This window comes from Prionailurus viverrinus, chromosome C2 (genome assembly GCF_022837055.1).
Source record: "Prionailurus viverrinus isolate Anna chromosome C2, UM_Priviv_1.0, whole genome shotgun sequence".
Classification (NCBI taxonomy): Eukaryota; Metazoa; Chordata; class Mammalia; order Carnivora; family Felidae; genus Prionailurus; species Prionailurus viverrinus.
The window spans coordinates 63,262,084-63,284,044 of record NC_062569.1 but is presented as its reverse complement, the minus strand read 5'-3'; the positions used below and the strand labels follow the sequence as shown (position 1 = coordinate 63,284,044).

The 21,961-nt window shown below is 35.8% G+C and overlaps 1 protein-coding gene across 10 annotated transcripts in view; it reads left to right on the top strand.

Annotated features, from left to right (window-relative positions):
• Window positions 1–21,961, top strand: part of PHC3 (polyhomeotic homolog 3) — a 91,283-nt gene that overhangs the window by 50,008 nt on the left and 19,314 nt on the right. For 4 of the 10 annotated variants that reach the window (XR_007155488.1, XM_047874211.1, XM_047874210.1 and 1 more), the window contains 5 exons: window positions 2,062–2,312; window positions 6,155–6,314; window positions 13,905–14,019; window positions 17,823–17,955; window positions 18,047–18,278. Coding sequence is in view for 8 of the 10 variants with exons in the window: in XM_047874211.1 (XP_047730167.1) it covers window positions 2,062–2,312; window positions 6,155–6,314; window positions 13,905–14,019; window positions 17,823–17,955; window positions 18,047–18,278 (891 nt within the window). In the remaining 2 variants the exon portion in view is untranslated. Of the gene's footprint in view, window positions 1–2,061; window positions 2,313–6,154; window positions 6,315–13,904; window positions 14,020–17,822; window positions 17,956–18,046; window positions 18,279–18,454; window positions 18,583–21,961 lie in introns of those variants that run through there. The other 6 variants (XR_007155489.1, XM_047874212.1, XM_047874213.1 and 3 more) reach the window with 6 other exon arrangements.

Here is a 21,961-nt window from a genome sequence, read left to right as displayed (position 1 = left end):
GCAAGTAATAGCTATTAGCCTCTTCAAAAAGTCAGTAACTTACAGCTCTATTTTTAACAACATTTAGGACTCTATGTAAGATTGGCACATTTGTATGTATGATCTAAAAATCAATTGGAACATACACCAAGCAATATTTTCTGAATTAGCCAAATTACACTTAATGCAGCTTTATATTTCTAAAGTAACAAAATATCTATAAATCTGTAAGGGACATTAATATTTTATCTTATTTTTCAGTACCCCCATAGATTTACATTTTCTTTCAAACATAAAACATGGCTTTCAATCCCACTTTATAATTTTATAATTTAATTTCCTTTTACTTTATGAGTAAATGTGAAGATTTGGTAATGTGGGATAGAATTTTTCTGGAGTTCCTCAGTTTCGTAATGCATGCATACAATAACACTGCATGTGTTCCGTGAAATCAATAAACTAGCATTTTTCTGTTGACTTTCTTGTTTAGTTTTTAATAAAGGATTGTGTAATTTAAAATTTTTTTTTAATCTTTATAAAATTTATTTTTGAGAGACTGAGCGAGAGTGGGAGAGGGGCAGAGAGAAGGGGAGACACAGTCTGGAGGCAGGCTCCAGGCTCTGAGCTGTCAGCACAGAGCCTGATGCAGGGCTCAAACTCGTGGACCGTGAGATGAGATCAGACACCTAACTGACAGAGCCACCCGGGCGCCCCAAGGATTGTGTAATTTTTAACAGGTTTTCCAGTACAGTTTATCTTGGTGGATTATTTGGTGGAACTAGGTTAATAAATGGCTTATAATAACAGTGCTGTGATCAGATATATGATGTTAATCACATTCGTGTTCTTGAGTGTGAATTGTTAGCTTTTCCATTTCTGAGATTATACAGATGATCGCTACACTGTATTGTTAGCTGAAAATTTTATTTTTTAGGGATTCCTATTTCTTCTCTGCCTAACTGGGCTATATTTTGAGCATTTTTGATAGTGGTGTCAACCCTTTTCATACTGATGATGGAGAGGAGTTACCACAGCAATTATAAGAGCATTGTCTTAAGAACTGATTCCCTAGGTTAGTATACCACCAGCTCCATTACTTAATTAGTTGTGTGTCCTTGACCAAATTTCTTTATCTTCCTGTTTCCCTTGGGCTAGTTTTGAGGATTAATTGAGTTACAACCTGTGAGGCATTTGCACAGTACCTGGCATGTAAGTGCTCAGTAAATCATACTATTATCTTTACACATGTGCTCTTTTTTTTTGTTATTTTTCTCAGACATCTCTAGTTACTGATATTTTTAGCTTTCAGCCGGTTCTTTCTATTTCATACAGTCAGTAAAGTTTGGTGCTATCGTACGGCTTTCATACAGTTTGGTGCTATTGTACGGCTAGGTAAAGTCTCTATCATAGGCTGTGGGGTCTATCTTAATGTGGTCATCAGAGTTTGAAGGGGAGGAATCACAGTGATCCAGCTCAATGTTTTGCAATTGCCTGGTACTAAAGTGTTTCTCCAAACTGACATACACATTGCCACTGAAGAGGTATTAAAAAAATGTACATGGATTGGATTAGCCTTACTGCTTGAAATAAAGGTGATGAATGCTGTGTAATCCTTTAAAAATCTCTACTTTATGGATTTTATGATCCTTTTTTATTTAAGTGTACTTTCAGAGTACTCCCCACCAACCACCCCCCCCCCCCGCCATGCCATCTGGAATATATAAACAGGAACACAGGGAATTTAATATCTGTTTAGCTTAAAAAATTTTTAAAAAGCAACAATTTTCATATTCTTAAGTTGACATTCTAAAATATTTTTGTGTCTTATGGGGCAAGGTTGGAATGTAACCTGTAACCAAGGTTGGAATGATAACTTTTATAGCAAGTTATCCCCTTCTGTAAAGTGGGGATAATAGTGGCTTCTATCTCATAAGATTAAATGAGATTAAATACAAAGTTCTTAGGATGGTGTTTTAAAGCACTAGATCTTAACTATTGTTGCTGTTAATGTTTATTCTTGAATTTTTTTTCATATTTGCCTGCACAGAATGATAAAGATAAAAACTGACTTTTCTTTTTCAGAGCAAGTGGAATTACCTGCTGTGGCATCAGTCAGTGCTTCAGTAATTAAATCTCCATCAGATCCTTCACATGTTTCTGTTCCTCCACCTCCACTCTTACTTCCAGCTGCTACCACAAGGAGTAATAGTACTTCTGTACCCAGCAGCATTCCCAGTATAGAAAACAAACCTCCACAGGCTATTGTTAAACCACAGATTTTAACGCATGTTATTGAAGGCTTTGTGATTCAGGAGGGATTGGAGCCATTTCCTGTAAGTAGTAAGCAAATTTGTATTTTTAAAAATTATTCATGTAGTATTATTTTTAAATGTAGTGTATTGTTCTTTAATAAACTGCTCGTAATTTTATTTCAAAAAAGTTGTCGGGGTGCCAGGGTGGCTCCCGTCGGTTGAGCATCCAACTTTGGTTCAGGTTATGATCTCGTAGACTGTGAGTTCGAGCCCCTGCATCAGACTCTGTGCTGACAGTTTGGAGTCTGGAGCCTGCTTCAGATTCTATGTCTCCCTCTCTCTCTGCCCCTCCCCCACTTGTGTGTGCATGCGCGTGCGCGCGCGCTCTCTCTCTGTCTGTCTCTCACACACACACACACACACACACACACACACACACACACACACACAAACAATACTAAACATTAAAAAAAAAAAAGTCAATCTCTTGCCTGGAATTTCTCTCTATATATATTCTTTATATATTTCCAAATACATTTCTAGAATTTTTATACTAGCTATATATAAACTAAGAAAAATTTCAGGATATTAAGGATGTTGATTTTTATAATTTTTAGAGAAAGATAGTTGGAAGTTTATTCCAGTGCAATAAATTTTTAAATTTTTTTTAAGGGGACTGAAATTACACAAAAGTGCCTTATGTTTCTAAGATGGTGTTTCTTTCTCTTTTTTTTTTTTTGTTTTTTATTCTTTTTTTTTTCTCTTAAATTTCTTTCAAGAGAGAACGAGAGAGCAAGTGGGCAAGGGACAGAGAAAAAGAGGGAGAGAATCCCAAGCAGGCTCTGCACTGTTGGCACAGAGCCCTACCTGGGGCTCAGTCCCACAAACCATGAGATCATGACCTGAGCCAAGATCAAGAGTCAGATGCTTAACTGAGCCATGCAGGCACCCCTAAAATGGTGTTTCTTATATAGTGTGATTACTTTGTGAACTTTTAACTTAAGTGCATGAAATCATAACTTCCTAGTGACCTAATATTTCTGAAGTTATCCAGTTGATGGTTTAAATTAGCAAATAGATTTTCTCATTCTTAAATCTCTGCCTTCAGTCAGATTTTAAAAATGGTTTAAAAATGTTTAAAAATGTTTTAAAATCTTCACATCAAAATGGAGGTGCTGTTTCTGTCACTGAGAGTCTTATGATTTGAGACTAGTTGTATGTAATTTATATGCTAATACCTAGAGAAGAACATTTTTCCTTAGAAAATAAATCAAAGACAGGTGGCCAAAGTCAAAGCCAAATAAGACAAGGAAACAAAATAATTCCCTTCAAAGGCCTTTGAATCATCTGGGTTTTTAGATTTATGGGTGGTGAAGATCTTGCATTGTGATAGTGGGTTGCCTCATCATTTGCCTTTCTTTTCAGTTAACTGCGTGTATTAAATGTGGATCTCCTATAGGAATTCTGATAGTGGAACAACAGTCTTTTTTCCCTGTTCCTCAGGGTTTGGATTCTGGCAGTGCTGCATACTGTAACCTTTGTTAAGTCACTCAACCTTTTTGATCTTCATTTTTGCTCATATGGCAAATGGAGATTATACTTTGCTCTTAGGGTTGTTGTGAGGATTAAATGTGCGTAAATTGTTTTGTGCAGTGCCTGGCGCTTAATATCCATAGCTGCTATTATTAATAATTATTAATGTCAACTATAACTTTTTTTTCCTGATTACAAAAGTAATGACATTATTTTAAATGGAAGATATGGGAAATGGACAGAACAAATAATCCTCAGTAATACCACAATGTGTATTGTTTTATATACATATATTTCATATTATCAAGACTATTATATATACAGTTCTGCATCTGTCACATGGTATATTTAGAGCATTTGTTTTCTCATATGATAAATAGTACTTTGGGAATATTTTGAAAGGTTACATAATACTCTGCTTTATGAACAACTATAATTTATGTAATTCTTCCATTATTGGGCGTTTTAGGTTTCTATTATTTAATAATTTCTTTAGCCATAATGGGGTGTCTGGGTGGCTCAGTCAATTAAGCATTCGACTCTTGATTTTGCCTCAGGTCATGGTCTCACAGTTCATGAGATCGAGCCCCAGGCCAGGCTCTACACTGACAGTGCAGAGCCTGCTAGGGATTCTCTGTCTCACTCTCTCTGCCCCTCCCCTGCTTGTGCATGTGCTCTCTCAAAATAAATAAAAGATAAATAGTAATAATTTCTTTAGGATGAATTCCTAGAAGTACAGATACTGGATCACATTACATATGTATTCATAAGACTCATGGTATATGTATTGCTAAATTGTTTTCTGGAAAGATTATTTAAATATATTCACACAGCAGAAGTGTAAACTCTTAGTAGCACTGCATATTACAGTTTCTTTAGTAATACCTTTTTGTAAATTTTACTTGAGGCATAATGTATATACTAACTGAAATGAACAAAATTTAAAAGTTCATGGGTGATTATTCTCTGAAGTTAAATGTAGAATTTACAGTAAGCATCATTTACCATCTGTGGCAGATACTGGAGACTTAACCAGCATTCTTAAATAGAAATAGGAGGTTCTATTTCAGATTAGCTGAAAGTTCACTAGCAAATCAGTAAATGTTTTTTTTGGGTTGTTTTTGCTGAAAATATTTCTGAAATAAGTATTCATGACTTAACCAAGTATACTGAACATAAGTGAATATTTTGTTGTTGATTTTACTGTTAATGTTTGAGGATTTTTCCAATTCTTTTTGTTTTTATATTGGATTAGGCTGCTGAATTAGGAGTCAGGAGACTTGAGTTCTAGGCCTGATTCTGCTTCTGTAAAGAAATCACCTAAACACTTTGAACATTACTTCTCTTGGCTTTTTTAAAAAAATATTTGAGAGAAAGAGAACGCACGCATATGCGAGCAGGGGTGGGGCAGAGAGAGGGAGAGTGAGAGGTGGAGAGAAAGAATCTCAAGCAGGCTCTGTGCTTTGAATGGAGCCCAATGCAGGGCTCGATCTCACAAACCATGAGATCATGACCTGAGCCAAAATCAAGAGTCTGATGCCTAACCAACTGAGCTACCCAGGTGCCCTATAGTTCTCTTATTTTTAAAATACATACAATAATGATCTATCCTAAGGCGGTAACTCTTTAAGTAAAAAGTTTTGTACGTGAAAAATAAATCTTAAAAGTTGTTGCAGAAAAAAAATAAGTTGAGGATACTGGCTAATCAAAATTTATTACATATTTTTCAAAACATGAAAATATGTAATTTTTTTTAATGTTTATTTTTGAGACATAGTGTGTGAGCTGGGGAGGGGCAGAGAGAGAGAGGGAGACAGGATCTGAAGCAGGCTCCATGCCAGAGTCCAGTGTGGGGCTCGAACTCATGAACTGTGAGATCATGACCTGAGCCAAAGTCAGATGCTTAGCCGACTGAGCCCCCCAAGGTGCCCCAAAGACATTTTTAAACTATTTGCCTAAACTAGAACACTAGGTTCTATTTGACAGATTTTGAAGCATCCATATTGGTGATGACTTGAAATAACAAACTGTTGATGTCTAGATTGCCTAAAATTTTCTTAATGATGGACCTGATTGGCTGAACAAGTAAATTATCATAGATACTATTCATTTCAAGAGGGTTTTTTTAACTAAGTTTTTTTTTTTTTAAGATTTTTTTTTTTTTTTTTTTTTTTTTTTTTTTGAGAGAGAGAGAGAGTCAGTCCCAAGCAGGCTCTGCGCTGTCAGTGCAGAGCCAGACATGGGACTCAGTCTCATGAACCGTAAGATCATGACCTGAGCTGAAATCAAGAGTTGGATGCTTAACCGACTGAGCCACCCAGGGGCCCCTTAACCAAGTTATTTCTGAAAAACCTTTTAAAAGATTGTTTTATTCTCTGTCTCATTTAAAGGTGAGCCGTTCGTCTTTGCTAATAGAACAGCCTGTGAAAAAAAGGCCTCTTTTGGATAATCAGGTGATAAACTCTGTGTGTGTTCAGCCAGAGCTACAGAATAATACAAAGCATGGAGATAATTCATCTGACACAGAAATGGAAGACATGATTGCTGAAGGTTTGTGGATTTTACTTAAGATACTGTTTAAATTAACTTTGACTTTTACTGCTTGAAACACAATATGGATTTTTATTCTACACATATTTTCACACTGGGAAGACAAAAGTAAATGGAAAGCTAATCAGACCTTTAATGGCTAAATAATTCAAATAGCAAGATGTTTAATTTGCATAATGTCAGATTGACCTTTGAAGGAGTGTGGGAGGGAAAAGTTCCCCTATATATGAAAGTAGTTCAGAATTTTAGCATCAAAACAACCAGTTCTCTTTTTCTAAGCAGACTGAGGTTGCTTAAAATTTTAAAACTCCTGGGTTGTTTGGTTTTAGGCTTTCCATATTCTGATGTTTGATGTCAGGTGGGAATTACAGTTGTATTAAGGATGTACCTGTCAATCAAGAAGTAATTAAATTTGTTCAAAAAGGAAAATATCACTAAATCTTCTTATTGTTAGAGACTCCTCTTTTAAAGACTTTAGTCTAATAGTGAATATTCCAGAATGAACACAGATGCATTCAGAACTGATACCTTTTATTGATTCTGATCATGGTCCTGTCCTTGCAACACAGTTGAATCAAATAACATTCAGTGTAGCCAGGGCTGCACAGTAGTGGTTTTATAAACATCTGTGTCAAAGTAGTTGTCCTCAGTATCTTAGTGTATTTCATCTGAAATTAATTTTCACATGTTTATTGAGCATGTACTGTGTGCCTGTACTTTGCTAAATTAAACAAAATAGCATGCTAGTAAACAATATATATAATTGTCTTTGCCCACAGTTTGCCTGATTATTAAAAGGAAGGCACCTGTGTCATTGTTACCACCTTATAAACTGTTGCAATATATTCATCCCTGGTTTATTTTTTATTTGAACAGGGAAGAGTATGATAGTATCAAATTTGGTTTTACTGCTAACTTATATTGAGATCAGTTTGGTTTCTTTTACTTAAAAAAATGTTAACAATGAGAAATTTCAAACCTACACAAATCAGAATTGTATAATGAATCCTCACCCAGACTCAACACTGTTACCCAATTTCAAACATTATTTTTGCCACGCTAGTTTCATCCATCTCTTTTGTTTTCCTCCCTCTGTTTCCCCCTTCTTCCTTTCTGTCACTTTTCTCTTTCTCTTCTTTTCTTCCCTCCTCCTTTCTGTTAAAAAAAAAAGTCCTCATTTCATTGCGCATTTCTAAAAATATATACGGGGCATCTGGGTGGCTCAGGCAGTTAAGTGTCTGACGTCAATCAGGTGATGATCTCGCAGTTCATGAATTTGAGCCCTGTGTTGGGCTCCCTGCTGTCAGCATAGAGCCTACTTCAGCTCCTCTGTCTCCCTCTGTCTGCCCCTCCCCCCTCTCAAAAACAAACATTAAGGAAAAACCCACTAAGTTAAAAAAAAAAAAAGATTTTAAATAAATAAAAATGCATACATTTTCTCATATAATAACTATAATGCTGTGTCACACGAAACAATATTAATAGTAATTCTTTGAGGTCATCTAGTACCTGGTTCATATTGAGATTTCCTCAATTATATAAATTGTATAAATATCCTTTTATAGTTATTTTTCAAATCAGAATCCAACAGTGTCTACATTTTACCTTTTGTTATGAATTTAATTTCACTTAATTCCTGAATACTTTAGTTATACATACTATTCTGAGAAAATGTTTCATTTGAGCTGAAGAATAGTAAAGATGAATGTACAGGGATTTTTTTTTTTTTTTTTTTTTTTTGGCCTATAGCTACAATAAGTGTATATATGAACATTCTAAACTTAAAAGCACATATAATGTGCTGTCTTGTGTGTATACATTGGAGAAAAATGGAAAACTGTTTAGGAAGCTTCACAGCATATGCCATATATTCATGGCTTATAATATAATAGACATACAGCATATGTTAGACTGTGCTAGAACCTGAGAGGAGCTTTTGACCCAGTAGGAACTGATGAATGTAAGATAGCTAAGGAGTAACATATAGTAAGTTTTAAATGAAGTATATAGACAGTATGAACTTGGGACTTTAAAATAAGTTTTAAAACTAGTTGAGATAAACCACATTGTGCTTTTATAACCACAATGAGGTATCATCTCACACAAGTCAGAATGGCTAGTATCAAAAAGATAAGAAGTGTTGGTGAGGATGTAGAGAAAAGGGAACCCTCATGTATGGTTGGTGGGAATGTAAATTGATGCGATCACTATGGAGAATAGTATGATGGTTCCTCAGAAAACTAAAAAAAGACATAGCATATGATCTAGTAATTCTACTTTTGGGTATTTACCCAAAGAAAATGAAAACATTAATTTAAAAAGATATATGCACCCCTGTATTTACTGCATCATTATTTATAGTACCCAAGATGTGGAAGCAGCCCGTGTCCATCAATAGGTGAATGAATAAATATGTAGTATATATCACAATGGAATATTACTCAGCCATAAAAAAGAATGGAATTTTGCTATTTGTGACAACATGGATGGACCTATAGGGTGTTACACTAAATGAAATAAACCAGACAATCTGATTTCGCTTATATGTGAATTCTAAAAGATAAAACAAGCCTGTGTGGCTCAGTTGGTTGAGCGTCTGACTCTTGACCTCAGCTTAGGTCATGAGCCCAGGGTTGTTGTGGGATCGGGCTCCACATCAGGCTCTGTGCTAAGCATGGAGCCTGCTTAAGATTCGCATGCTTGCTCACTCTGTCTCTCTCTCGCCTCTCCCTCCTCTCCCTGCTCTCTTTCTCTCTAAAAAAATAAAAAAATAACCACAGAAAGAAATAGACTTATAAATATGGAGAACAAACTGGTGGTTGCCAAAGGAGAGAGGATGGGAGGATGGGTGAAATTAGTGCAGGAGATTAAAAGGTACAGACTTCCAGCCATAAAATAATTAAGTCACGTGGCTGGAAAGTACAGTATAGGGAATATAGTAGTATTGTTACACATTTGTAGCAAGTATTTCATAATGCATATAATTGCTGAATGACTATCTTGTGTACCTGAAACTAATTTGTCAATTATACTTCAATTAAAAAAAACCTGGTTGATGGAATGTTCTGAATATGTCTGTTAAATCCATCTGGTACAGTGTGTCATTCAAAGTCATTGTTTCCTTGTTGATTTTCTGTTTGGATGATCTGTTCATCCGTGTAAATGGGGTGTTAAAGTCTGCTACTATTATTACTGTCGATGATATCCTTTGTATTTGTTATTAACTATTTTACGTATTTGGGTGCTTTGACATTGGGTGCATAAATTGTTATATCCTCTGTTATACCCTCTTGTTGGATTGTCCCTTTTATTATTATATAGTGTCCTTTGTCTCTTCTTAAAGTCTGTTTTAAAGTCTATTTTGTCTGATGTAAGTATTGCTATCCTAGATTTCCTTTGACATCCATTTGCATGATAAATGTTTCTCCGTCCCCTCCTTTTCAATCTACAGTTGTCTTTTGGTCTGAAATGAGTCGCTTATAGGCAGCATATAGATGGGTCTTGCTTTTTTATCCACCCTGTCACCCTGTGTCTTTTGATTGGAGCATTTAGTACATTTACATTCAAAGTAATTACTGATATGTGTTTGTTGACACTTTGTTACTTGTTTTATGGTTGTTTCTATAGAACACTTGAAAAGAATGCAAACTGGTACAGCCACTGTGAAAAACACTATGGAGGTTCCTCAAAAAATTAAAAATAGAACTACTCTCCATTCCAATAATTGCAGTATTGGGTATTTCCCCCCAAAATACAAAAACGCTAATCCAAAGGGATACATGCACACCTATGTTTACTGCAGCATTATTTATAATAACCAGCACTGGAAGCAGCCCAAGTGTCTAGTGATAGATGAATATATAAAGAAAATGTGATATTTACATACAATGGAATATTATCCAGCCATAAAAAAGAATGAAATTTTGCCATTTGCAACAACATGGATAGAGCTAGAGAGTATCACGCTAAGTGAAATAAATCAGACAAAGATAACATAAGATCTCACTTACATGTGGAATTTAAGAAACAAAACAAGTGAGCAAAGGAAAAAGGAGACAAACCAAGAAACAGAGTCTTAACTATCAAGAACAAACTGATGGTTACCAGAAGGGAAGTGGGGGAACTAGGTGATGGGATTAAAGATTATGCTGATGGAAAACAACAGCAACAACAAACCTGGTGGAGATTATTGCCAGTTTGGTAAGTTTTCTGTAAAGATGGGATTTGACCTGGGATGATAAAACACAGATTTAAGTTAATGAACAGGAAGAACCTTTTAAGTTGGAACCATGAATAAATGTACAAAGGATGTGCAGTAACTTCATAAGAGGGCAGCAAAAAGTAGACTGTTGGGTTAGAGAAGTAATGAGAAGTAAGACTGGCAGAATCAGATTGTAGAGCATCTTGGATATTTGACCAAGTAATTAGGAGTTATCTTTTCAAGAGGATGGTTACTGAAGATTTTTAGGCAGGTAACATGAAAAGAGGGTTTTTGGAAACTGCTGGTCATCTGTAGGATGAATGTAGGTTTGGCATGTAATTGATACTTGTAGTTATGTTGAGAAGAGAAAGGAAAGGATTTATGGAGGATAAGGCAAAGGGTGGTTTAACAGGGTAAGTTACCAGAGTAAGGCAAAGAAAGATTTAAAGATGATCAATCTGAGCAAGGAGTAAGTAATAAATAAACCATAGAGATCTAATGCATAATATAATTGCTTGGAGACTAAAACTGAAGTATTCCAACCACTAAACAGGAAGGATAACAGGGTGATGGAGGTGCTAAATATTGCTACAATAGCAATCATCATATATAAATGTAACACATTGTACATTTAAATTTGCACAGTGTTATAAGGTAAATGTAGTCCATGAAAAAGATGAATCTGTTTCACAGTAGAGATATTTACATAGAATATGCCAAATTTTTAAATATTTCATTTAATTTCCCAAGGTAATTTTATAAAGTGTTTCTATTACTGTGTACTTCACTGTTTATGGGAAGTACTATAGGGTGAAATGGTGAGGTCATTTATTTAGTGGCTTTTAGTAGTATATACAGTTTAATTCAGTAGAATAAAACTTAGTGTAAGGATTATTCTGGCACCTAAGCTGCCAGTGTGTTAGGGCTCTGTCATCCCTAGAATGTTGCTTTCATTTCTAAGATAGTTAATCTTCATTTTCACATTCTAAAGAGTGAGTTGGGGGAAAGGGCATCACACGTCATGAATGGCCACACCTTGGGCAGAAACTGTAGTTTTTGTTTTCAGAGACCCTATGTCTTGTTACAAATTAGGATTTTTTGCTGTAGGAGAAAAGTGAAGAATGGAAGGGGGAGAATTACCAGCTGTCTGTGCCATAGACTCCTATCTTTATTAGCTGAAGCAACAGTTTTTGAACTCTTTTGGCTCTGTAATTTTTTATTCACCAATGTAGGAAAGTAGACTTGTTAACGTTACCAAATTTGTTAAAATTCTGACAAACATTGGAACAGATTTTTTTTTTTAATTTTTTTTTAAATGTTTTTATTTATTTTTGAGACAGAGACAGAGCACGAGCAGGGGAGGAGCAGAGAGAGAGGGAGACCCAGAAACCGAAGCAGGCTCCAGGCTCTGAGCTGTCAGCACAGAGCCCGATGCAGGGCTTGAACTCACGGACTGTGAGATCATGACCTGAGCCGAAGTCGGACGCTCAACCAACTGAGCCACCCAGGTGCCCCGAGGAACAGATTTTTGAATCTGTTAATGTTCCTCTCTTCATTATGAGAAATAAAGCTGATGTTCATTTTTTGTTAGGTTGTTAGCCCTTAGACCATACCTGTTTGGACCCAAAACATTTCTTCTTCTTTATAAGGTATTCTAGCCTATTATCACATGTTGTATATTGCGACATTAATTAATAGAAACTTTTTAAACAAAGCTTTCAGTGTAGTCTGGAAGTGGAACAACTTGATGACCAGACTCTTTAGGGCCAGATTGGTGTCAGTGGTAGGTGACTGAGAGGTTCTGTCTCCTGTATAGGCTTTTCAAAGTCAGTTCAGGTTTCAAGCATGACAAAGTGAAAACAATACTGGAAGTTGTGACATCAGGTCCCAGGAATGTGTTGTTGAGCCCCAGTTGTGTAAAAGGCATTTCTAGGTCATTGGAAGGAGTAATTTTAGTTTTACTTCTTTTGAGACCATTTCTTCTTCATTGATACTCAGCAGATGAGTTTTACTTATGAAGATAGTCCTGAAAAATTTTTTAAAATGACCTCTTGCTAGTTCATGATTTGATCAGTCATGATGATGTATTTGGATGTCCCCTGGAACTTCAGATATTTCAGAGTATGTTTTTAGTAGCTGTAGCCGTCTTATGTTGCTTTAGCACTTTGCCATTGCTTCTCCAATAACACTAGGATAGACTGCCTAAACTTCCTGAGAACATGTCATCCATGCCTACATTTCAGAGTCTCTTTATCTTAATAAGCCTTTGGTTAAATGAGTAACATAGAAAAGCACACATGGAACTCATAGCTAAAAGCTTTAATTAGTAAAGTGTGTTTCGTGTATTTTACATAACGTGGCCTAGGAATTATGGTGACGCAAGAACATGGTAGAATATGGTGGGTTTAAGAATGTTAACGGTTTTTAGTTCTTAAGTACTTATTACAGGTCTTGGTACTCTTAATTCTTATGTGGAAAATAGGAAATGGAACTGCCTCTTTTTTATGCCTACTGTCGTCATTGCAGTTCTTTGGGAAAGGTATTATAAACCCCATTTTACAGATGAGAAAGCTGTGGGCGATGAAAATTAAATTGCTTGCTGCTGAATACTGGAGGATTTAGGTAGGAGGTTTCCTTGGGTCTAGTGCTATGGCTTGAAGAAAACTATGGATATGGGGGGGGGGGGGGAGAAGGATATTCTAACTTAATAGTGCTCTGACAAGAAGGAGCAGAGGTTAGAAATGACAAAATTATTTGTGATTTTTAAGATTAATATAAATTATTTTTATTTTTATACGATACATATAAAAGGGACTATTTTATAATTAGGTATCTATATCTTTATATTTTCTGTTATATATTGCAGATCTTTGAAAAGGTTAATTATCTTATATGCTCCTCTGACATCAAGTATATTAAATTTTAGCTCCTCTTTGAAGGCATCCTTGTCTCCAGTTACAATGAAGTGTTCTCTGCTATATATCTTCATAGCACAGGGAACCAAAATTCATAGCCTATACAGTGCTTTTTGAAAGTGTTCCTCCTGAAGGTTACTTACTCATCTTCACTTCTTGTAACACTGCTCAGTAAAGTTATTTGCACATTTTAGGTATGTTGGATTCTTAGCAGAATGAACCTTTAAAAATGCATTGCTTACTTATATAGAGAAAACTCCATAAAGTTTTTATAGAGGAGCAAGAGGGAATTGATGGATGCAGTTGCTTTTGTAGTATCTTCCTTGCCAAAGTGATTGTGGATTGAAAAGTTAAAAGACCATTCCTTTAAGTCCTTAAGGGACTGAACTAGCTGCATCCAACCAAAGTAGAGGCTTAAAATTTGCCACAATTAAATTTTTGGAAGTTTTTTTCCTTTGTTTCCTTCTTTTTTAGAGACATTAGAAGAAATGGACAGTGAGTTGCTCAAGTGTGAATTCTGTGGGAAGATGGGATATGCTAATGAATTTCTTCGGTCAAAACGATTCTGTACTATGTCCTGTGCCAAAAGGTATTTCTATTCTCTTGACTTTCCTAAAGCATAAACCAACAACTACTGTAACAAAACCAAAAAACTTGTAGAGTTTACTGGTGGCCAAAACTAGATATTGTAATATAGAGGAAGAATATCAAATAGGCATTATCTGGAGCTACTTTGATATTTAGTTATTAAATTTTGTTCTGTGAAAATTACATATTCATAACATTTACAGTGAGCTTTACAGCATATTCTGATACTGAAGTAGCAATCTCATGTTAAGAATATGCTTAGGAGAATCTCTCCTGTGAACAGACAGACTAATAATCCTTAAGGTATCAAAACAGTATTTCTTTTATCACCTGGTTGTTGGTCAGTATTAAAATACCAAGATTTACTTTGTTTTTTGTTTATTTTATTTTATTAATTGAATTTTAATTTTATTAGAGAGCCTGGGGAGGGGAGAGAGGCAGGAGGAGAGAGAGAATCTCAAGCAGGCTCCACTCTTAGTGCACAGCCCAATGTGGGGCTCAATCCCACGACCCTGGGATTGTGACTTGAGCCAAAATCAGGAGTCAGACACTCGACCCACTGAGCCACCCAGGCGCCTCAGGATTTACTTTTTTTTTTGTTTTAAAATGTTTTAATTTGTTTTAATTATATCCTATTTATTTTAGCTTTTTTTTTTTTTTTTTCCAACATTTATTTTTTTTGGGGACAGAGAGAGACAGAGCATGAACGGGGGAGGGGCAGAGAAAGAGGGAGACACAGAATCGGAAACAGGCTCCAGGCTCTGAGCCATCAGCCCAGAGCCCGACACGGGGCTCGAACTCACGGACCGCGAGATCGTGACCTGGCTGAAGTCGGCCGCTTAACCGACTGCGCCACCCAGGCGCCCCTATTTTAGCTTTTTAAGTGGGACAGCTGTAGCACAATTTCTCCACATTGTTACATTATCAGAGAGCAAAATATGTCTTTTCTAAATCTCTATTTTCAATAGTAATATTATAGGTAAACAGTACTAATAACAAAAGAAATGTTTAGGGTCTTCGTTACTCTTGTCACAGATTTAGTTTACATTTAAAAAAAAAAAACCTGATGCTGATAATAAATCCTAATATAAGTATTCATCACTAGAGGTGAGGTGTATGTACAGATTATTTTGAAATTTGTTCTCTGTTCCAGGAAGTGATGATTCTCTCAAAGAATATAAGATCTTAATTGTTTACATCTAGGGATTTTCTTGCTTGAACATACTATTTAGTATGGTGCCACTTAAATATACTTAGTAAAACTTAAGTAAGTAATAGAAGTATTTTCCACCAAAAATGGCTTCATTTGGTTTCTCATGTCAATTTTTTATTCACATATTATCTCACGTTATTGATAGCCCTAAGCAAGTTCTATAACTCCTGTTTAAACTTGGGAGTTTTCCATAAAAAGACTAGTGGCTCTCTGGTTCTAAGTGATTAACAACTCTGAGGAAAAAGGGCAGCCTTTCATAATATTTTAAAGGTCTTGATTATTTAGAAGTTATTTCAGAACATTTAATGCTACCATCACTCCTCCCAGAGATGATTACTGAGTTGTCAAGTTATTCTACGTAGATGAATTTCTTTAGAAGGTTAGGGATCTTAACATAAGAGAAATGCAGACAGAGGAAAAAGGAGAGGATAAATTAGGTCAGGGAAGAAATGCTGCTATTTACATGTCTGCCTTGGAGATTTAAATATTTAGGGACTAAACAGCGAGTGTAAGGTTAGTCTCCCTTCTCTCTAGTCTTGGAGGAAGGAAGGTTTGTGAATGGAAATTGCTATGAATGGAAATCAGAAACCTACAGCGCTGAGCCCACAGATCAGCATAATGAACACAGCTGAGCTTGTTGAATTGTTTTAGGGTAACATGAAGTGGCCATCAGGACACTTTTTGTTGTTTAAGTTTATTTAGAGGAGAGTGAATGTGTGAGTTGGGGAGGGTCAGAGAGAGAGAGGAAGAGAGAAAATCCCAAGCAGACTCTGCCCTGGGCTTGATCCCAGGGACCCTGAGATCATGACCTGAGCTGAAATCAAGAGTCAGACACTTAACCAAATGAGCCACCCAGGTGCCCTGTGAACACATTTTTAAATATATATATATTTTTAGGGAAAAAATAGCTTATTCATTTTCATGGTACTCCTTCCACCTCCTGATATCTTCATAAAACATAGGTGAGGAAAACACACTTTGGTATCTGTATATTGGTCCTAGGATAGTTATCAATAGCAAAGTTAATTGGGATTTATTCTTGTCATTTTCCTGAGAAATCTTAGAGGAAGAGTCTTGACAATATGAAGTTACAGTGCAGTTTTTTTAAAAAATATTTTTAAGACCGTGAGGTGGCAGGGACAGAGGATCCAAGGCAGGCTCTGTGCAGACAGCAAAGAGCCCGATGTAGAGCATGAACTCATGAACTGTGAGATCATGACGTGGGCTGAAGTCAGATGCTTAACCAACTGAGCCACTCAGGTGCCCCTACAGTAGCAGTTTTGGATGTATAAAAAAAGAGAAACTGTATGTATTTTTCTTAGCCTTTCTTTATCTTTTCAGAAATTTGTTTCTTAGATTATCTCTTCAGCTTTTTTTTTTTTTTTAAGTTTATTTATTTTGAGAGAGTGAGAACGTGAGAGAGTGGAGGGGCAGAGAGAAGAGAGATAATCCCAAGCAGGCTCTTCACTGTCAGCACAGAGCCCAGTGTGGGGCTCCATCTCACAAACTGTGAGATCATGACCTGAGCCAATCTCAAGAGTTGGATGCTTAACTGACTGAGCCACCCTAGGCATCCCTTGCTCTTCTTTCTAGGGAAGGGGTTGGCAAACTGTACCCAGGCCAGGTCATCTGTGTATCCTGTTTTTGGATGGCCCCTGAGCTAAGGATTGTTTTTCAATTTTTAGGGGGTTGGAAAAAAGATAATATTTCACGACACATGAAAACTTTGTGAAACTCAAATTTTACTCTAAATAAAATCTTATTGGAACACAGCCATGCTCATTTATTGTTCATGGCTGATGACTGCTTTCATGTTACAGTTACAGTGTTAAGTAGTTGTGACAGTCTTGTATTGTCTACAAAGCCAAAAATATTTACCGTCTGGTCCTTTGTAGAAAAAGTTTACCAGCCCTGTTCTAGGGCCTTGAAACCCAATAAACACGCACAGGACTTTTTTTTAAACTGTCATCATGTCTTACGTTAAAAAAAACATTAGTCTATTTTGATAAAATGAAAATAATCTTCCAGCCAGTTTTAAAGAATTATGTGTATTTGAATTTCCTAAATAGAACTATGATGAATTTGTGCAACTTCAAAATCTCAACTTTACGTTTTCACTCTTTGATTTCAGTATTATTTGAAAAATCTTTTACTGGCCATTTGAGATTTCCCCCTCTCTACTATACTAACCTTTCTTACTATATTAATCTCTCTTCAGAAACGATTACTTAGGAAAATAGTTTGAACATCTACACAATTAATTCAAACTTCTTTTTTCCTGGAGCCTTGAACTATTTTGCAGTAAATTGGTTATTCTCTATATCATGCTGTTATTAGGAGAAAATATCAATACCTATTGGTATCCAATAATGTATTGAGAGCTATATTATGATATATACAGAGACCATTTTTTGACTGTCACCATAAGTAAATCCATTGAACACTACTATGGTTTACTTTCTGAGGTATCACAGTCTTTAATGAAGTATCTGGCACTTACTGATTCACAAGTGCACTTTAAAGTCATAATTAAATACTAAATGGAGTGTTCCATATATCATTTAATATTTTTTCTTACTTGAATTTCTTAGGTACAATGTTAGCTGTTCTAAAAAATTTGCACTTAGTCGTTGGAATCGTAAGCCTGATAATCAGAGTCTTGGGCATCGTGGCCGTCGTCCAAGTGGCCCTGATGGGGCAGCAAGAGAACATATCCTTAGGCAGGTCTGTAGAAACCTTGCTTCAATGTACAATACCCTTTTCAGAAATGTAAGGAAAGTGCAATGCTGTATTTTACTTGTACTACATTTTCCAGCTTCCAATTACTTATCCATCTGCAGAAGAAGACTTGGCTTCTCATGAAGATTCTGTTCCATCTGCTATGACAACACGCCTGCGCAGGCAGAGTGAGCGGGAAAGAGAACGTGAGCTCCGGGATGTGAGAATTAGGAAAATGCCTGAGAACAGTGATTTGCTACCAGTTGCACAAACAGAGCCATCTATATGGACAGTTGATGATGTCTGGGCCTTCATCCATTCTTTGCCTGGTATGTAATTCACCACTTTGGCCTTAATATTTTTCTTGTGCATTCACACACAGGAATGATGTTAGATCCATCCACACCTATTGCACTAAAGGGCTAGAGAAGTACTATGTATATGTGTTAATTAAATGGCATTTGCTATTGAAATGTGATCTGTTTCCTCTTGCTTATTCCCTCAGCACAACTGGGTATTTTCTCATACCCCCCAAGTCGATAAAAACTGACTAGTCCTGCTTCTGCTGTGACACCTCAGCCGGTGAAGATATTAAAGGTGCTCTCTTCTCTTCAGTCTGATTTCTCTCGAGAGGTCAGTAGAGAGATTGAGTCAGACACTTCTTCCCTTCTGCTCTTCTATTTTTCTATTCCATTTCCTCTTTATTTCCTAATTTAACCTTTTTTAAATAAAATAAGAGAGACTATATATATATTTTTTTCTTTTTGCATTTTTGAAAGCTAATCAAGACCTTTTAGAATATGATAACATTTTGGTTTCTTTTTAAAAAATCAAGCTGGTTCTTTTAAAGGAAGCTGCATTCCTTGATTCTTTTCAATAAGTAGACATCAAGAACACTTCTGGAATTTTATTTTTTAAGTAGACAACTAAAATTCATTTATGATATTCCATTCCAGTATTGAGGGTAACTTTCTTATTTATGTTTTTTCTGCTCTCTCATTTTGGTACTCTTTCCATCATCAGCTTAATTCTTTATGTTCTTTATCTTTTTTTAATGCAACAGTCTTTTATATCTACTTTCTCCAAGGGGCTGGTTACTAAAGATAATTGCAGCATTGCTCCTGATGAGACCCACACTGATTATATATATTAAGAGTATATTTTTTTAAAATCAGCAAATCTTATTCATTCCATTATGAATATGGAAAACAAGGAGATTTTTTAAATGTTTGCTCCATTTTGATTTTATTGTGAATCATACTGTTTCTCTTGACACAAGCTTTCCAGAAAAGTATATTCCCTTTGAACTTGTCTACAGACTTAGTAAAATTAATCCAGCTACTTTTGCTGATTAATCTATGAAGGTAACCACTATCTCAGAAGCAAACCTACAGTTAATGTGCTGAGTGAAGAAAGTATATTCAGAACTAGTACTACTTTAAAAAAACCTGTCATTTTACCTTATATACAGAATTCTATGACATTTTATTGTTTTTTCTTTAAGGTTTATGCATTTATTTTGATGGAGAGAGAGTGGGGTGTGGGGCAGGGAGAGAGGGAAGGAGAATCCCAAGCAGGCTCTACACTGTCAGCACAGAGCCCAGTGTGGGGCTTGAACTCAAACCATGAGATCGTGACCTGAGCCGAAAGCAAGACCCGGTTGCTTAATTGACTTGAGCCATCCAGGCGCCCCATTTTATTATTTTTCAGTACCTTGTTTTAGAAATGCTAAATAAGTCTTTTTTTAATTAAACAAGTTATAGTCACTTTTAAAGAAAGATTGCAATTGTTTTAAAGAGAGGATACATTTTTCATAGAAGATTTTGAAGCACACACCTAAGAAAACTTAGGTGTGAGTTAAGCGCTGACCATAGAGGTTTTGAATCTGCTTTAAAACTGGTATGTTAGAGGATGGTGAGTCTTCACTGGTTGTGGTTTTAATATATGAGGACTGAAATAAATTTTAGTTTTTAGGCCAGTCTAGATATCATGAGAATTAACACTGGAATCTTTACTGATCCCCTGGGGCTTGACTTTGATTCTGTCCTCTTCAGAAGTAGTTTCCACATGGGGCGTGTGAACTGTTAGCCTGATTTCTCATTTGGGGGAAACTATTTCCTTTGGGAAAGGAAAGTAGTTGGTCAAATAATGAACAATTAATAGATATCTGATTCTTCTAGCATTTCATATGCTTTTTTTTTTTTTAGAACCAAGGCTAAATTCTTGTCTCATTCTTGCTTCTTCAGTTGAAAAAAAATATTGCTTATAGCTTGAGATGCTTGTCTTACTGAGTTCATTGAGACACAATTTTGCCAGTTATTCAAAGAATATTACATATCATTAAAGGGAAACTGCTTTATAATTTAGAATTGCTTGGTATTGTGTAAGTCTGCTTAATGTAACTCTGCTTTCCTTTTACTGATTAAATGGGACTATTTCCAAACTGCTTTGACAGGCTAAATAACAAGATTATCTGTGTGATCAGTTCTATCTTCTTTCACAAAGTTTCTCTGAGTAATTAATGTCTGTGACTTAAAGAAAATCTTCTATCAGAAAATGCTTTTGTCTTCATTTCTGTGTACTCCTTTGGCCTTTGTAAACTTGTTTGAAGCCTCTTTCAAGCTCATTCAGGACTGTGTTCCACCCCCACCAAGAAGTCTACTTTCAAACTTTTCTCATAGAAGGAACGAGCTTATAAATTTTGTAATCTCTTATATTTTCATTCTTTCCAGTTGAGATAGACTTCCCTCTTTATTCAGGGCACTTATATTTACTCCTAGAGTTTGCTCTTCTCTTCGTGTAATATCATCTTGTGAACCATCCTGGTGAGACCATGTTAGAGCTGGTATGCTTTATACCCAATCTCAGAGCTGTTACCACAGTGAAAAATTATTTTCTTCTCAAGTTTTGTGTATTCAGAAGTTCTCTAGAGGAACGATTCTTGTTTTCAACTAACTGCAGTTCTCTTAACTCTTGTTACAATGCAAACATCAGTTTATTTGGTATTTATCGATTTGTGAATTTGTAGTAGATTCACTTTTTCTGTAGGCATATAAAGTAGGAATTATCTAAAAATATATGATTATTGGTTTTCATAATACTAATATTGGGACTTGTTTACATTGTGGCAAGTGATCTATTTCACCAGCCTGAAATTTTGTGTAGAGTGCTTTCATTTTGGGTTTAGCTGAAAAAGTGACTGGACATTGCAAAGTATAGTTGTGACTCATGTCCATTTGTAGAGGCTGATGCCCATCTTGATAGCTGCTTCTGGTGACATAAACCCAACAAGGTGACTGGTTGCTGCAGGTAGGATATGTTTGGTAGGAGTCCCTGGGGCACCAGCCATTTTATAGAAGTAGATTCTCGTGTCAGAAACTCAATACCTTGAGCGTCTAAAAACTTTTTGAAAATTCACTTTTCTTTAATGAGTTTCTGGAAGAGTATTTGCTTCTGCCTCCCCACCCCCACTTTTTCTTTTTAAAGTAATTTTATTTTTTCATTTCTATACTAATGTACAGTATAACTACCCTTAGTTGTGGTTGGCTTAAGAGAGTTATCGATCCAAAATTCTGAAGATAATGCATTCCTACTCAATCATGTGGTTTCCCAAAACATTTTTTGTTCTTTATTATTTTGCTAATATGTTTACTTAGTACCAGAAGACATTTGAAGAGGGATCTCACAATACAGAGGAACAAAAACATGCTATACATTTCCTCATGGAAAACTCCTTGTTTCTATTCCCAAAAGTAGCTCTTACAGTCCTCATTACTTCTCATTGCTCCTGTTTTCTGACTCTAAGTAAGTCCTGCCCTATCTTTCTCTCTCTTTTCTTTTCCTGTGTTCTTGTAAGTAAGACTGAAGAGAGAAGAACATTAGTTCTTTCATAAAAAGAAGGATGAAGTCACAACTAGATGCAAGATTAGTCAGTTTTGTCTGCCCAGTTTTGAGAGCTACCTCTGGGAAAAGAAAGGGAGCTTTCTATGGTGAGTAATCCCATTTTAACTGT